The sequence below is a fragment of the Parasteatoda tepidariorum genome, chromosome 4, assembly GCF_043381705.1.
Source record: "Parasteatoda tepidariorum isolate YZ-2023 chromosome 4, CAS_Ptep_4.0, whole genome shotgun sequence".
NCBI classification, from domain to species: Eukaryota; Metazoa; Arthropoda; class Arachnida; order Araneae; family Theridiidae; genus Parasteatoda; species Parasteatoda tepidariorum.
Genome location: NC_092207.1, coordinates 41,164,270 through 41,183,742, shown reverse-complemented (window position 1 = coordinate 41,183,742; position 19,473 = coordinate 41,164,270). Strand labels below are relative to the sequence as shown.

General features: G+C 27.5%; 1 protein-coding gene across 2 annotated transcripts in view; it reads left to right on the top strand.

The window, feature by feature from the left end:
* Positions 1-19,473, top strand: part of LOC107438670 (teneurin-m) — a 468,170-nt gene that overhangs the window by 271,632 nt on the left and 177,065 nt on the right. For both annotated transcript variants that reach the window (XM_043039103.2, XM_071179700.1), the window contains 2 exons: positions 5,060-5,173; positions 12,131-12,423. In XM_043039103.2, coding sequence (XP_042895037.2) covers positions 5,060-5,173; positions 12,131-12,423 — 407 coding nt within the window. The remainder of the gene's footprint in view (positions 1-5,059; positions 5,174-12,130; positions 12,424-19,473) is intronic.

Here is a 19,473-nt window from a genome sequence, read left to right as displayed (position 1 = left end):
TATTTCTTTTTCCTATAAGCAACTCAATAATATTTCAAGCAAAAACTTACATTAGCATAATCTAATCAAATAGAGTTTTTGAAAATTTAAACTATAAATCTCAAAGCATGCATTTAAATTTTTTTAAGCAAAATACACATTAATCTTGTGTTTTCAAAATTCAAAGAAATGTAGAATCTGATTTAAGATTTAGAAAACTTTCTCTGCATATATCTCCCAACCTCGAGGCACTTTCTTCGCGCCATAAGACTGACCTACCTTATAAGGGGATAAAAGTCTTTGAATTCATGAAATATGTAAAGAAGCGAGCCATAAAAGTATCATGAATGTCGTAAAAAATTCTTTAATACCGGAATTTCTTTATCATTAATGCAAAGGCACTTCCTAAGTTTTCACTCTTTTCTCCCGGAAGGCGAAGTAATGTTCAAATTAGGGGGACATAAATTTGAAACAAAAAGCTTTCTGTTGCAAGAACTTCCCTCTTTATATCTTATTAGATGTCCTACAGTCACTTTGTTTGTGCTTCTTGCAGCAATACTACTGCAAGTCGAGAAATTCTTTTGGTAGGTTAACAAGAAATATATCTCCTTTTTAAGGCATGTATAGTTAAAAGTAAGATAGGATAACAGTAAACTGTTTCTTTATTACATAAGTTATCGTGTTTTAAACATTTCTGTACAATTTGTTTGGGATTTAAGCATAAAATATGAGTAATAAAGTGCTGAAAGATAAATAAAATAAATATTCGATTTCTGTATTTTAAAATTTTGTAAATTATTGCGAGAGGAAAAATTTGCGTTAACTTAAGTGTAGATCATCATTTAATTTACGTTTGAACGAACTAATAGCACTTAAATTTTTTTAGCTTTGAGACTTGTTTTTCTTTTAACGAAATATAATTGAGGGATATCGAAACAAAACACCATTTTTTTAATACTTTAATATGTGCAGCACTTTCATTTTGTCTGTTCTTCATGCAGCAATACTACATGGAGAAAAAAGTCTGGGGAAATAAATAACCATTCTTGTATATTAAAAACATTTCTGGTATAAAAACCTGGTAATTTTAAAAAAACATACGCTACTTAAATCATACATTTATCAATTTTACCGTTCGCTATAGTAACGGTTTACCGGTAAATCTGGTTTTCGAAATTATAGTTCTTATTACCATGCACTTAGTAACGAATACAAAATTAAAAATTAAATTTAATCAAATTAAAAATTTTTATGCCGGATTCTTTAGTATTACGAAAAATTACCAAAATATTTTTCAGAACTGTAACTTATTTTACCATTTATTTGGTGATTTTAACAATTTAACGTCTCTGTCTCTTACCAAATAGCGTAGTAATAATCTGTTTACACAGCTATAGGTTTCTTTTTCACGGCAGTTTATTAAATAGCTTATAGAGTAATATCGCGGTTAATAATTTTTTTCTAATATGATAATTAATTATAACAAGCAGTAAAATTACATGACTGATGGTTTCAAATGCTAACTTGTTTTAAAGATCATAAACTTAGATATATCAAGTTATTATGTCTGCTTTATCCATCTGTTCTCTGCTGAGTAATGGGGCTTCTTTATTTATTCACGTACATAAATGGATTTTTTTTTAAAATGCAAACTTCTTTCTTTGCAAACCTTTTTTAATGCGAAAAACAATCATATCTTCTTGGGTACTCCATTTTTTAGTGGTATTGTTCTCCCACCATACCTTCTGAAACGTAAAAATAGAGTTTTTTTCGTCAATTTGTCCTTTAATTTAAAGAGAGACAAGTCATTCTTTTTATAAAGCACAGGGATCTGCATATATATATCTGAACTAAATATATTTATTTATTGTTATATATCCAAGATTAAGACGCTATTCCAACCAGTTTCCTCCATTTTAAATAGCATTTTACACAAAACAAGACTGCTAGCCAGAAAAATCACTGTAAAACGCCTGAATTACTGTTTCAGTACTTCTATATATATTTATTGTTATACATACGCATACTGACTTGAATGCTCATTACAGTGAATAATCAAGTTGAATAATAGATAGCACAGGTTAGATATTATATAACACAATTTAGAGTTGGACATAATAGCGCTGCATCGATTATATATGCATAAATTGTAGTAGGTTCGAATCCCCCCGTATTCCTGGTTATATCTTTGTAATTTCTTGTTCTATATTGTGCTATGTGTTCTTCAACTTGGCTGGGGCTTAAAAGGAAGCACATGAAGCCTGCCTATGTATGTGTAACAGTAAATATGTATGAAAAAAGACACATCCAGGGTTGTGGTTGAGATCGGAATTCTATTTGCAAGTTTGGTGACTAACATTTAAATTACTGATTTAATTCAGCCTTGTACAGACAATTTCATACTTACAAATACGTATTTCTTAAGTTGTCAAAGTTGGTAAGCGTTTGCTTGCAGTTTGCATAAAATCTGTAACAACTCGCCGACCTAAAATCAACAATAGCAAGCATTTAATAACTAGAGGTCATCGAGCTGAACATGCGATGTTATTTCAAATTTTACTAGACTATGAAAATTATCAATTATTTTCCTAAAATTACCAACTCTTTCAAAAAAATTACCAGCTTAGGAAAAATTACCAAATATTACTTCATTTGATATCAAGCAACATGGTAATAAAATCATGTTTTACTGTTAATAATACCAAAAATCATTGCAAAAGCACTTCAGCAAAATTATCACGCTTTTTGGGGCCCCCATGCAGCCAGAAAGACGGAAAATTTTACATATTCCAGTAGTTGTTTTCAAGAAAGATATTTTCTTTTTGTAAGTAAAAAAATTCCTTTTATTTATGCATTTAGTTCAGAAAAAAATGGAAATTTAAAAACATGAAGTTCAATTTTTATTCAATCACAGAAAACAGAACATAGCAAAAGCAAAGCACTATATACAAAAGAATATCGATTATTTTTGCAATTATTACTAATACTAAGATTTTTTAATTGTTTATAATTAAAATTTTCCTCGAAAATGAATCTTGGATTTTACCTAATGATTATAAGGAATATAATAGAATTAAGTGGTTTTGATAAGCAAGTAAATGACAAACATAAAGGTTGAATTTTTGTGCTATCAATAAATATTTCTTCAAAACAACACATTTGAATTATATTTATTAAAAACTATAGAAAAAGGCATTAAGCCAATCAATTCCATTTAAAATTAAACAAAATACATCGAAGAATACATGAAAAATTGTCAATCAGATGAAGGAAGTATATGAATAAAAACTACGTCCTACTATTCGAATATTTACAAATTGGAGCTCTTATAACTCGCTAACAAAAGCTCCGATTTACAATAGTTTGCTGCATATAAAGAGAAAAGTACCAGATGATATTTGTTTAAAAGTCTAAAAGAGAAAGACTATTTGCTTGGTTTTACACTTATAGTATAATATTATATGTATAAAATAATGAAATATTTATTTTATAATTGCATTTTAAAAATATATAGTTAATTATAGCCCATCTACTAAAGCTATAATTACTACTTACTTCTCTGATGAAAGAAAAACACAAGCAGAGAGATATGCATATGGTAAATTAACATAATTTGACACTATCCCCGTTCCCATTTATTTATTATTAAGAACATTTTGAAAGTTTTAAAAATAAAATGCATGTTATAAATTTTTGAAAAATACATAAAATATCAAGTTTATATTTGTATTTGAAAATTTAATAAATTATAACCCAATTACTGCCCATTTCTCTTACTGCCCATTCTCATTTCTCTCATCACTCTTCTTCAAAACATATATAAATGTTTGAATAAATATAATTTGACCCTATTCCCGTCCTTTAGGGCAAAAAATGTGCCAAATAAGAGTTGAATTTTTCTCATTAAGCTCTTTTCAATTTTATTGTGTTATTTCAATGATATTTTTCCCTCATTTCCTAGAATAATTAGATTGATTTTTGTTATCAAATGCCAATAAATGAATTTTTTATGTTATATACAGTGTGCAAAAATAAATATCATTGAGCAATTGTAATACTTCGAAATTTATTTTTGTAAAGATCAGGTTCCTTCTTTTAATAAAAAAGCAATTACATTTTATTGAAACTATCGTAGATTATGCCTAGCTTTCTGTAGAGCATAAAATTAAAATTAATGTTGAAAAATAAATAATTAAAATAGTACACACTAATTGTGCATTATTTTAATAATTTGATTATTTTAAATAAGAGCAACTTTTGTTGGAATATTATGAAACATTTTAAATTTAATTAACATGATCTCCGGGAAAATAATTTTGTGTATACATATTTAAATTTTTATGATAAATATGATTCATAATACTTAAAAAGTACAAAAGCTTCAAGAGAAAAATAATGCAGAGAAGTAATTATTGAGATACGATACAATAATCAATTAAACAGGCATTAATGATATCTACATCTATCTTAAATTATAATTTGTCAGATTATAATACTATTTTTTAGTTCTCTCCCATTCTTAACTATTAACTTCTAACCTTCAATCACTATGTTTTTGTCTTCATATTTTCCTATCCTATCGTAACTGTATATTAAGCGCAGTCATTACGGAACATCCTCCATACAATTTCATATCGGATAAGTATTATCAACAAGCAGATTCTTAATTTTATACATTATTCCAATTTAAATATAAACAACGAAGATAAAAATTAAAATATTAAGCATGAAATGAGTAACATTCTTATTTTGAAGACAGCATTTAAAATTCTACAAACAATTACATATTTCACGGGTACCAAAATAGCAAGTCTCTTATTAATCTCAGATTTCCTTTAAATTCCAATACTACTTTTCAGCTGTGTTTAAGCCTTTATGTAAATCACTAATAAAATGCAGCATATTATTAAATTACATAATTTTTGAAACCTTATCTACTGGTACCTCAATAGTAAGTATCTATTGTTATTATTATTAATCTCAGATTTCATCTTAAATTTCATACTCGTTTTCAGTTATGTTTAAGCTTTTATGTAAAGCGCTAATAAAATGCAGCTGAAATTTGCTTTTATTTTAACAGCCGTTGGAGGCATTGATGAAGCCTTAGAGGGGAATTCTCCTTGCATTGTTGTTGAAGATGGTCGACATAGCGGTAGTGGAAGTACTGGTACTCCTTTGTCTCTTCTAACAAAAGGCGAGTAGTCATTAAAATCCACTTTCATTTTGCACATTCTTATTTTGTTTAATCGCTAAACTAGCGTGCATATTATAATTTTTTCTATTTTACTTATTTTATATAAAAGGATTGTGCAAAAAATAAACGACGCGACGTCACTAAGTTCAGTTTGGAGCAATGTGGTAAAAAACCATCAAACCTATCATTTCTGGACATCGTTTACAGTATATACAGATGGATACAAGTGCAATGCCATTCATCTCATGTTATTTCCCACTACCACTTTCATTTGACCCATAAATCAATTAATCACTTTTACTTTCTTTTTTTTAATGTTAATCTTTATTTTGAACCATTATGTTTATCTCTCTATGCAAGCTATAAGCTAATTCTCTTTTCTTGATATCTTCCAGCTTTATGCTTCGAACCTTTCTACAATTTTTGCATATATGAACTAACTGAAATATCGGTTAGTTAAATTTCCAGTAAAATCTCTCTAGAAACTTCTTTTCTAAAAATTTCTAATTAGTGGAGTTATGATTTGTTTATAAAAGGATTATTTGATTGTAATGACGATAATTTACCACACAGCTGTAATGATATGAGCTCAAAAATTTGATGAAAAATAAAGCGAATAAATGAATGCAGCTTAAAGATCTTTTTTTTAAGTTCTTCTTTGTAAATTTTTAAGGCTGCACACTTTTAGTGTGACATATTCTGTGATCATGTAATTAAAAAAATAGAAGATGGAAATAAATTCCTTGAAATCACTTTTGGTTGATTTCTACATTTTTAGATTTTGTAAAACCAACACGTTTATAATAAACGAATGCAATCTGTTATGCAAACACAGTAGGAGATTATATATTATTTAGCTTGATATTATTAAACTTATATATTATTAAACTTATACATAATTGAACTTTAAAAATTACATTTAATTTATATCACGAGAGTTTTGAAAATAAAAAATTTAGTTCTGCAATTTTCCAAAAAAAATTTGTTTTAATAGTGAATACAGTACAATGTAAAATGAAAAGTCCTACCTATATATTTAAGACCAAAAGTTATCAGTAAACAGTTTATCAGTACTTTTAACTGTTTATTCAACATTTATCATAAAAGAGTATCAAAATGGACAGAGCACTCACCGTCAGGAATCGAGCCTCGGATCCTATTTAACAATATTTTAGGTAAACTAATTTACTTCTACCATATACTACGTAAACAATTTTAAAATCAAGAATAATAAATTGTTTGAAAAATGTTCATAGTGTCAGAGTTAGTGAGAAGTAAGAGTTACAATTATCCTCTATAAATACTCATCTAGATTAGTAACGTTAAATTATTTCTTTTTCAATATGAGTGGCACTGTAATATTTAAATAGTACTGTGCAGGACACAACGTAGTACTTGAAATAGCACTGTCAACTTTCCAGAAGCCGAGATAAATACATTTTTCTAAGGGAGTGAAGAGCTGAATGAATGCTAAATAAATACTCCAATAGATATTGAGCGTTTAAAGCTTAGTTTCATAAAGAAACTGTGATTACCAACTCTGAAAATATATGGTCAAAACTACCAGAATATGGTAAAATTTACCTTGTTTCTTTCTCTGAGGGAACACCAGAAATCTCGATAATTTTTATCTCATCACTTTGACGTTGATTTTGGTGAAATTAATAATAAAATATAGTTTTATAATATGTGCCAAAATTTGGCAACCATATTAATCAAAGCTATCGTTTTTTTTTTTAAATCAGAAAATCAGAAATTCCTTTGCAGTACAGTAAGGTAATTTTACCAGAATTCTTCGTGCATCAACTTCAAAGGAAAGTTGTTTTTTTTTTTGTTTTTTTTTAAGCTAATATGTACGTTTATTGTGGTTTAAAGAATAGGCAGCAGGGCCCTAAGTGCTGTCAGGCTTGGCTTACGCATTTATATGGATTAATGAATCCTAGACATTACAGTGTCACTAAGTTAATTTTAAAAAAAAGGTACTTTCTTAAAACACATTTAAATGTGTAGTAGAAAATAAATGGCATTTGGAAATCAATTAATTCTTATAACTATTGCACCTAATTTGTTTTAGGAGACTGATTCACCAATTTAAGCAGCATGCAATTATATATTTAATTCTACATAAATCATGATTTAACTGATTTCTTCCAAAATGGTGTTTGTTATTTCAATAAAAGGAAGAAAAGAAAATCAAAAATTTACTAGTTTTTTGAGCATAAAAAATATATTTAGTTTTAGAGAAATGCATCATTTTTTCATGAAATAATTAAAATTAATTTATGTGTTTTGCATGTTATAAAAGTACACGTTACTATTTATATAATAATAATGCATTATTTTTAATAAAAAATTCTTTTATTTGATTTATTAAAAGCAAGTTTGCTAGTTTGCTAGAAAAAAATAAGAAACGAAAGTACGCATTTTTGTGAAATATTATATTTATTGCGAAATATATTCATTATTTTTGATATTAAAATTGTGTCACTAGATCAGAATTGTTTTCAGCTATTTTTGTACAATTTTAAAAATATTTCATTTCGTGAGAAATTAAATATGCAGAAACAAATTTATTTCCGTAAATAAAAACCTACCGAGTGCTTATAACTTTAACAGAATTCATGAATTAAAAATGAGATAGAACGAGGTTTTTCATTACATATGAAGCTCACAAAAGGTTTTATTTTTTTAAATATGCTTTACTGAAAAATCTTCAATTGCTAAGCTTTTAAGAAATACCTATGACAAATCTTATTTTTAAGTTTTGCATTCACAATTCAGGTAAATATTTACTTACGTTTAACTTTTTTTTTTCATTTTGGAGTCCTTACCTTTTGTGTCAAACATATCTTCAACGAGTATGGCAATTTACTTTTCGCTTATCGCAAAAACTTCTTAAATTTGAAAAAAATAATAAAAACTTTCAAAATAAATTGATGTTTTAAATTCTAAATACCTTTGAATTTCAATACTCTTTCATTCGTTATTATTTTTTTTTACTTTCTCAGAAGCACTTAAGTTCCTGAAATCTCTATTTTTAAATCAAAACTGAAAGAAAAATTATATTAAAAATAAAAACTCAAGATAAATTCGTTTTTTAAACAGTTGTGTTTTCTAAAAAAATATGCAAGTTGTTGATAAATATTGTATAAAAATAAATAATACTATTAATTTTTTTATTAAGTATTATTACAGTATGTAAACATCACAAAGAGAATGGATTTTTCTACATATAAGTTTATATCTTTCACAAAGTGTATTCTAAAGTATATAGTTACGTATGTTTATTTTAATTACTTATTTTGAAAATCTATCAAAAAACAAATGACTAAAATTAAATTTTAGACAGAAAGAAATTAATTTAAAGGGTAACATAATTAATTGAGCTAAGAATACGGAATTACAACAGTTTCCTGAGAAATTACAGTAGCATAGTACACTGTAATTGAATGCGCTAAAATACTGACAGCAAATTTAAAAAGAGCAAAATCAAAAAGATCACAGAACGATAAGTCTTAAAAAAGTTGGTTAAAGATCTGAAAATATGGTATAATCTTTTGAAGGTAAAGTTATTTAGTCAAAAAAATTTTCCTAGATTATAAAATATTTTTAAGGAAATCAGAAAAATCGCTTACTAGATAAAAAAGCCTAAACATGTTTCAGAGGTAAAAAAAACTATATTTTAGTTCCTAGATAGAATGTAGATTGCTAACACTTATTACGGAAACAATTTTAAACTTAATAAGAATACTTTTCAAATTTTGCATGCATTGACAAAAGGATCCAATATTGAATTAAAACAACTATACGCACTGTTCGGAGTTCATTAATACTGATTAGTAATATACATTGCATGGAATTTATTAGTACCAAACAGTTTTTGAATCCAAAATTCATGTAGTCTTATACTTACATACTTATGTACAAATATTACATCAATTTTGAACATTAACAAGCATGTTTTTATCGAAATAAAACTCACGAATTAGCTTGTAATATTTTTTACCAAGTATTTTGCTAAATATTAGATCATTTATAAAATATTTGCGTTCCTTAATATTTTTTATAATACATTTTTTTGAAAAAAAAGAAGAAAGAAAAAAAAACATTTATAAAAGGCAAATAAGATTCGAACTATTGCAACTAATAGAGAGATGGACTTTGTAGAAAAATTCCTCAGAGACAACCGAAACATTTTGTTTAAAAAAATTAAGTACTTCTTTAGGCAGAAGTGTTTAAAAGTTCATATTTTATTGATTTTACTAGCGTTGTATTACTCACAACATAAAACTTCTAACGTTTTCAACAAAAAAAAAAAGTTCTTTAATTTCCCATACTAGACAACAACCGAATTTTAGAAGGGCATGCTAATCTCACTATCTAATACTTTACACTGTCCGAAGAAAAGTGACAAGATGTGCTAAGAGAAAGAATATAAGCGCCTGACAAAATAACAATGCTTGCAAGCAAGCATCGGGATTACCCTTGAAATTGAGACTATAATACCATTAATCTCCAACTCTGCATGGGAAAATACTTTGCCCAAAATCATCCCCTACTACACTCGACTCATTAAGCTAGTCTTAAGCAATCTTCTAGCTGTCGATAGAAATAATTTTTCTTAAAATAGAGAGAGGAGGGAGCATTCTAAAGATTTGGTGCATATGCGTTGATGGCATAGGTGTAAGCGAATTCGTTAATTTTGTTTGTAAAGAATCGCAATGAATCAGAAAGCTGATTGCGTCGAACGCAATTTCAGGGATATTGACATAGATTTTTATGTAGTTTATTTTCTCCTCTAGATGCGTTGCCAGGTTTCTTTGTCGCCATTCAAATTTATTGCATAAAAAAGTTTATATCTGTTACACTTTGATGGGGAAAGTATGCAAAACTAAATTCTTTCTTTTTCCTTAAAAGAAACGAAGACTGGAGTGCAAAATGGTAAAGGCAACCAATTTTTTTTAATTGCATTTGGGTAAAATTTAAATTATATGAATTAAAGTAGTTCATTTCAACGTAAAATAATTATGTTAAAGAATATGGGATTCTGTTTATAAACTTTAATTCAACTAACAATAAGTACAAAGATTACAATACAGATTACAATAATAATGGAGCAAACTTTCATAAAATATATTCATTTTATTATATATCCATACATTTATTTTGATGCCCATTCTGCAAATTCTGTGCATTTGATTCTGAATTCCTTTCTTTTATACAAAAATAAAAACATATTATTTTAATTGCATTCAGTGATTATATCCTAGGTAAATTATTTTAAGAATATAAATTTAACTGTCAAACAACAAAAAATTATGCACTTAAATATGTGCACACTTTGTTAGACTTAAGTTTGACTTAATACATCCAAAAAATTTATTTTACGAAGTCAAAATAATTTTTAAATTAATAAACATGCTGAAACGCATTTATAAAGCATTATAAATCTTTTTTTAATTTTTAGTATGTTATTCATTTTCAAGTAAATAACTAATTGTATAACTTTTTCAAAATATCGCTTTTCGAATAAAATGCATCTAAAATATTTTTTTTATAAATAAGTACTAATTAAACTTGTTTTTAAATCCGCATTGCAAACACCAGATTAGGACAAATGACGAAATTAGATATTCAATGAATCATGAAAGAAATGTTTATTTAAATTAAACTCAATATTGATTTACCTAATTTCCAGTATTTCTTGAAAATGTCTTTGGCTAAAAACATTGTTATTGTAAGTAATTTTTGTAATATCGTTCTGAATAAAAATTTATAATTATTTCGAAGAAAATATTCCTATTATTTCTTACAATAGACGCTAATAATCAAATTTCTCCTTCCTTTTCCCCTATTTTAACTTCTACCTTTTTAAAAACAACATTTTTGTGTATTCAAATTTGCACTTTTATTTAGATTATTCTTAAAGCTCTGGATTAAGTATGTGTTTGGGAATATGGATGTTTTTAGATTATAAACTGCAATTCCTAAAACACATTTATTCAATAATAGATGTGTTAAATCCTGAAATGTTATATTTCTTTCATATAAAATATTTATATTGGTAGATTAATATGCTGGTTTGTTTTTGTATTACTCATCATGACCACTATCAATCGATTTCGAACAGCACAATACGAACTAAACACATAAAAGAATTATAATTTATAATAGCACTGCGTTGTGTCTGAAATCTAATGTCCGAATGTTTTTCGAATATACTGTTGGCATTAAACAATGGACAAATTGAAGAATCTGCAAATCGAAATTCGAGCAGTTGTCCTACAAGGTAGTAATGTCTAGTCCTGTTTTAAGGATGTCTGACTCTAGGCGATGCTCAGAGTATTGATGGAATGTCAAATCTAATGGTAATGCCAAATCTCAAACACACAAAAGACATTCATTGTGTCCTTATTTTTTATTGCTTTTTTGAATAGAAAAACAAATATTTGTAATTTTTGTGTAATACTTACCTTTTGTGTTCTACTTACATATTTATATATGAAACTTTAAGTTAACCAAAGTACTTAGTTAGACCATTACTGTTGCACCAACCAAATTCGCTTTTCTTTGCTAAACTTTCAATTATGGAAAAAATCCTTTGTTTAACGTTACCTAGATAGAAACACACCACCCCCGATTATTTACGCATATCACAAGTTGTAAAAAATATAACAAGAACAAGAAATAAACCATAAAAGAAATCAGAAAGCTATCCTGGTTATGGCAACTATTTTCAATGGCAATTCCATTTTCATATAAAATTGCATCGCAAGGTTAAATACCCGCCGTTGTTGCAAAGAAAAAAAAATCGTAAATTATTAAACTAGAAATTCACCCTTAATTGAATTAGAAGGCACTAGATATCCACAAGTAAATCCAACTTTTTTCACTTTACATAGAATTTTTTATTATGTATTTACTAATATACATGATATAATAAACATTTATTTTTAGATGTTGGACGGATTACATTGCCACAACCTATCTGTACAGTTGTTCCCCGCGATATATCAGAATATGAAGAATTACCACCTGGTAATGAAGATTCTAGGACTCTTCAACCCCAGGAGTCATGGAATACATTTTTTAGCCATCCAGAAGCATCTTTCGTTAGGCTTAATTTTTCTATGCCCCATAATTCCCGATTGGCTTTGTTGGCAAGAAAGAATGAGCCCCCATCTATTACATCTTATGATATCATGGAAGTTATTGGCGATGAAATGAGAAGATACGTAAGAGCAGCATTGGTGAGTGTACTTATTTGTATGGCTTATAGGAAACCTAATTGTAAATAAACGAAAATTATATAGAAAAATAGAGCCAATTTTATCAATATAGTTAACCTTTTGCTTACGGCTGGTACAACATGTATACCACATGTAATGGTACAGCATATTGTACCGTAAGCAAAGGGTTAAGTAAAACTCGTGCAAATGTTTACAATTTTTATACATAACTGTGATTGACTATGTTTAAATGATATAATATTTTTGATATCAGAGAGGAAGTGTATTTCTAACATTCCAAAATTTCTGAAATAGCAGACAAGCCATCAGAAAAAAAAAACAATTAAGAAATATTTTTAAAAGATCAGGCACAAAACCACGTGTGTGTAATAAAATAAAATTACGCATTAATGATCTTTTTGAAACTGATTTAAACTATACTTTTTAAGAACGTCATTAAATGCTGCTCATTGTATATCGTTGAGCACTATTCAAATCTTAGTATTAAAATACAAATAAAATAAGCTACTGCTGCGAAATATTTTTGAGCAAATAAGAAAATAATCAAACGGATTTCCATTGACGTGATAGAGGAAGTATTTTTTTTTAAAAATCAAATTAATTTTTCAATTTGCTAGCAAAACACTTTCATTTAAAGTCTGAGGGCGTTTATTGTTATTATTTCAGAGCTTAAAACTCAAATTCAATTTTATATTGAGAAAATCAATTTTACGCAATATGAAGTAATATGATATTTTAACTCAAAATATGGAATCCCTTGTTGACAATTCAATACAAAACAAAATTTATCAAAAAGTAATAGTTAGTTCCTTACAGTATTTCGTAAAAGTAATAGTTTCTGTAGTTATAAACGTTTTATATTGTTGATGAAGGCAATGGGTGATAACCATTTGTTATGCAACTTAAAATAATAAAAAATGTATTAATAATATGATATTAAGTTATGAAACCCAAAATAATTTTGTAAATCTCTTTTATATTTGCATTTTTGCTATTTTTTATTAAAAATTATTAAATTGCATAGAAAAAAAAAACAGCAAGATTTTTTAGTACATATTAAGAAGGGATTTAAGCGTCGGAAACAGCTTAAAAACTTCGAGTAAAACTGAAAAAAGTTATGAATTTGAGAATCATTTGATGTTTCTTTATAAATCCAAAAACGTATATAGGAAAACATCTGTAATCCACTCGTACTTCGATTTTAAATGGACCTAGACACTCTTAGAGTTTAAACCCGTTCGAATTTGTTAGTACATCTCGTTTATTCTATTCAGACTTCTCCACTTGCGCGTTTGAAAAGAAATCCTCATTCCTCAGAGCTTTTAAATTAGCTCCCATCAAGATATGATAAGCAGGAAATAGCTCTAAAAATAAAAACTGATGGTGGATTTCTAGGTACGCCATTACAGAAAACTTCCAAAATGGCGCAAGGAGTTATAGATTCTGTCATTTTCTCTGGATGGCCTTAGCGCTTTCGTGGGACGGCGCCATCAGTTTCGCTTTGACGGTGTACATTCTGGTTAATTACGTCATTACCTCATAACGGTTATGCTGTCCGAGTAAGAGACAACTGGTTCACAGATAATAAAAGAACATTTATTTTCGTGTATATTATGAGACCATATTTCCAGTTATGGTCTCTTGTCGAAAAGACAGCAGGTCAGCTAAGCACTCTCTTTTTTTTTCTCCATGGAAACTGATGAGCATCACAAAAAAGGTATTTTATATGAATGAGCTTTTGTAAAAATTATATTTAGTTCATGAATTACCTTCATAACGGTAAAACAGAATTACTTCTGATGAATGATTATCTCCCAGAAAAAAATATTATCGTCTTTACAAACCCTAACGATAATATATTGATGGCTTAATATATTATCGTTAGGTTTGTAAAAAAATAGTAATTAAATAAAGTCTGCTTTTACTCGGCATTAAATTTTGAAAAGTATGTGTCTTAAGAACTCGTATCATTTATTTACTATTCATACATTTTAATTTATTCCCATATGTTTTATCATTTTTAAATAAGTCTGATTTTAAATATTTCAACAGACAACATTTGATTTCGTTTACTTTAGTTTAACCAGAACGTCATTCATTAAACAAGAAAAATCTATCCTAACTAGTCTAGCATCAGTAAGACATTCTATTGGCCATGTGTCTACCAGTGATTTCAATGTAGGTTGTAAAGTTGTAAAGTAATAAGTATCGTAAGGGTAGGGGGCAATGTGCGATGTAGTAAAGGGCAATGTGCGATGTAGTAAGGGGCAATATGCGTATTTCTATTCCGTGTTTGTTTATTTCTCTCTAAAAGTGCAAAAACGGAATGGTAAAAAATATTTTGTTTCCAAAAATAAATCATTCTATTTGTTTACGTCTTTTTTTTTTAGATATTTATTTTATGTATTCAATAAACTTTTAGGTTTAATTCTACGGTGTTTTAATTCTACGGTAATTCTATGGTATGGACTTCTATGCCATTTCAATAAATAAAGCCAATAAGTTATTTTTTAAATTAAAGCTTTTTTGTTTTAACTGATATTATAATGCAACTCAGTTTATTATAACCACAAGGAGAAATATGTATGTTAAAATTTTCATAAATGTAACTTCACCAAAATTTACTACATAAAAGTAAAAATTATTACTGAAGATATGAAATATAGTATTTATCCATATAGTATTTATATAAAAAAGTATAGTACAGTTTTAAAAGAAAAAAAATAATATGCTTTTTTCTGTTACAATAGAGGTTTTTTTTCTTAAAAGCCAACGTGTTTGTGCACATGATAAAGAGTTTACAAAGCAATAATACTGAAAATACGTAAAATTTAATATGAGATAAATATGGGCAACTTCATGAATATCTATAATGTGTAATAATTAATTTATATAAATTGTTTAACTGAAGTAAATCTTGCAGCTTTTGATTAGTTTGTAAAAAATTAGAATTGTGTATAAACAAAGGTATATGAAAAACTAGATGTTTTCTTTCGTGTAGTCTTACACCATATGTGTTTGTTTAGAAACGAAATTAAAATTGTAAATACCTTCTTATCATTAGTCAAATTAAATATGAGAAGAAACTTTCATAAAATATAGTTTCATTGTACCCTGAGTTTCACTTTTAGAATCTTTATATTCTACCGGCCAATTTATATATTTTTATGTAATTTTAGGCTTCTTTTCTTTGTTATATTTCTGTGTTTGCCGGATTGATTCCATTTATCATTTAAATCAGATGATATATCTATCTTTTTTTTCCATTTGTAATAGAAAATATTTAAACTCAACGTTTAAGCAGACCTATTGACAATTTTATTCCTTTTTTTAAACAGGCATATCATAAATGAAACATCTAACATTATTAAATTAACTCTTAACTTAGCCTCGATACAAATTTGAATTATAGTTTTAAATTTCGATCTGCTGTATCTTTAATCTCAATCCCTTTGCCGAGAATATTTCCCCAATTTTTACATTATCCAAATTAGCTGCACGTCACGTCATCTCAATAAACTTTTATGATATTAAATATGCATTCATTACCATTTGCATAATGATTTTTGAAAAACACAGCATTTACCCAACCCCTATAATTATGTCGTTTAAAATAAAAGACACAAGAACAAAATAAGTGACGAATTTGTTTTTACAAGTATAAATTCAAAAGGGAATAATTTTGGAAATAAACTGCTCTTGTTCCGTTATAGTCTGTCACGCAATATTAACAGAACAGTGCTTTGATGATTTATTTCATACAACTTTATTTCCCTAAATCGTTCCTTATGTGTAAGTGGGGATTATAAAAAAAATATTTATTCTTATAGCTATAACGTAACTTATATTAAGGCTCATTTGTTTATTTTACAGCAAAAATTAATGCTCTCAAATTCAAATATAGAAAAAAATCGCACTGTTGTTGATAATTAGGCTTTAAATTTATGACACTTCAAGCAAAATTGGGAATAATTTCACTTGATTTCAAATAAAAGCATTGATGAGTTTTATATGATGTTGATTTTATGAGGCATAAATGAAGTTAAAATATCTAGATAGTTACCTAAATATTTAATTGCTGATTTTGCAGCTAAAAGTTAAATAACTCTCAAATTCAAATACAGTAATAAAAATCTTACTGCTCAGGTTTCAAATTTAGGACACTTCAAGCAAATAAGTATAATTGAGGTGGTAATAATGTCACTCGATTTCATCTAAAAGATTGGTGAGGTTTATATGAGGTTGATTTTATGAGATATAAATGAGGTTGAAATTGAGGTTTATTGGTGAGGTTCCTTTTGGTGCAAAACATAACTTCCTTTCTATCACAGATGTTTTCTTTTGCACCTGTCAACACGAAATAAACTAAAAAATACCATAGCTTTGAAAGAATTTTGAAAAAAATAATAATCTAAAAGTATGACATTTTATAAAAAGGAATAAAATACTTTTTGAAATATTAAAACTTAGCTATTAGAATTACATATTTTAAGCATTAAAAAATTTGTATTTAATAATGATTCAAGTAAATTGCTAATTTTGTATAATTATTTCAAATAATTATTTTCATGTAATTATTTTTATATAATTATTTTCATATAATTATTTTTATATAATTATTTTAATAAAATCATTTTTATAAAATTAAAAATTTGAAACATAGAAATGATTAATTTAAATTTAATAAAACTTAATATTACTTTTCAAGTGCTGATGAGAGTGTTTTTTTATTAACGGAAATTGCTCTAGAGATATGGCGAGAGACCCGAAAGGTAAGAAAAATCCATCAATAATTTGAAACTCTCAGCTGTTTTCAAGCTGATGTTGATTGGTCCATAATTTTAAAATGTTGCATCATTTTGAGAGTAAAGAATCCTGATGCGTAATGTTTTCTATTGCATTAAACGAAATTTAAAAGATATATTAAAATTTCGTCACTCGAACAAAGTACATTGTATCACGTGTAAACATATATCAATTAAAATATGGTTCAATTTAGATCTTTAATAAGGTTGCATCAACCTTCAATTTTACCATGGTTTATAGTACAGATGTTAGGGTTTAACGTTGTACTGATTTTTCTGAGATTCTACAATTATTTTAGGTTACAATAGCAATTTTAATGCCTAAAAAAACTTTCTAGTTATTTTTGTGATAAAAAATAAGATATCAATTTCAATGTGAACCCCATTTATTTTAATTAAAAAAATCTGCGAAACTAAACTGAACTGTTAGTGAAATATAAGTCGAAAGTAGTCCGACTGTGATTTTTTGTATCAAATCAGTAATATCAAGTAGATAAATTTACCAACTGATCTAACAGCAAAATTCTTCAATGTCATATAATTTAGTACTATAATGATGCATCCTTTGAAACGGTTTTCTAAAATGAGCTTTGTTTTTTTTTAAACTAAACAAACACATTACTTACAGAATGAAATAAAAACTTTTTTAGGACAAAATGCATAAGAAACTGTCTGAATAAAAAATCTTAAGCATAAACATCTTTACAGCACAAAGCTTCAAAACATTACTCTAAAAAACGACCCGTGAAATATCATCCAATCATAATATCCGTTCGCAAAGGTAAATAAAACTCAGTAGAAACTTCCGTCTATAACCTTATAAAATGTATCATCTATGTTTCAAAAGTGCAGTTTTTGACTCAATCGGAGGGTATCTTCTGTGCTAAATTTTCAACTATACTTTACCTACTTCCTCTATCTTGAATGGAGGGCACAATTTTACCTTATAGCCCTCTATTAGATTTCCCCTCTGTTTGCAGGCGAAATGGAACAGTGCTATCTCTCTATCTTTTCTTCTGTCCCTAATGTATACGGCTTACTGCAGAAGTAGACCTACTTTTCACAGTAGTGCCGAAGTTAAATCCAATTGATTTCACTGAATATACTTTTGTTATTTGTATTTTTCTAAGAACGAATGTGTGTATGCTTTCGCGTTCGAAAATGAAATTTCATCTCTCCTACACCCCCGACATAGCTCTTTCCTTCGCATCGTCTGCTAAAAATGTGCTTTGCTTTCTAAAGTGGTATTGACGCTTTCTGCACAATATATTCGACAGGGTGGTGAGGAGTGGGGGGGTAAGGAATGGTCAAAATATTCTCAGCTACATCCAAAGCAAATATTTCGAAGTTTTTCTAACCTTATTCTGCCGTCCTCCATCATGCTTTTCTTTTGACTAACTTTCTTTTCCCTTTATTCGATTTGGTTTTTTTTCTTTATTTTGTATTTTGATTATTTTCAATAAATATATCATTCCATCTCATTCCAGGCTCGTGTCAAGAATTAAATTTTTTATTGGCATTCTTCCGATTTTGCTGAAAATAAATAATTCCTATTTGCTCTACATTCCAGACTTATATTTTTTGTATAACACAAATTACAACGTGGTATTTTTTTATGTCCAGTTAGTATACATTTTTAAAATTCGTTATAGTTAACAAACTGTTTTTGAAAGATTTTTTATGATGTTTTCGAATAATAAACAGACGTTTATGATAGATAACGTTTATGATACAAAATAGTGCTTTCCATTATATACTATTGTATTTAGAAAATATTTTCTTCAGCTCATTTATCTTTTATTTTATTAGTAAACCTAACTTTATATACTCTTTGTAAGGAGTAAAAAATCGCAAATAATAAATAATTCTAAACACAAATGATAAGCCAAAATTCGATTAAATGTTTAAAACTATTTCATATTTCAATATCAATGTCATAACTGATTTACTTTATTTATATAAATGACCTGATTCGGCACCGGAAATTATACTATTTCTAGAAAACAGCCTATAGTAAGCAAGTTTTACAAGAATATGCACCGTTAAAATAGTGGTTAATAGCTCTCAAATTTGGTGTAGAATAACCCAAAAGATCGTGTGACCACTTTATATTAACATCAAATTATACATTCATTAATCTTTCGCAGGGTGTAATAAAATCTAAACACAGGTAATTAAGAATGCTTACCTCAAACTCATTCACGTTCACACCATTCTTGAAATATTTTTGAATCCGAAAACCTCA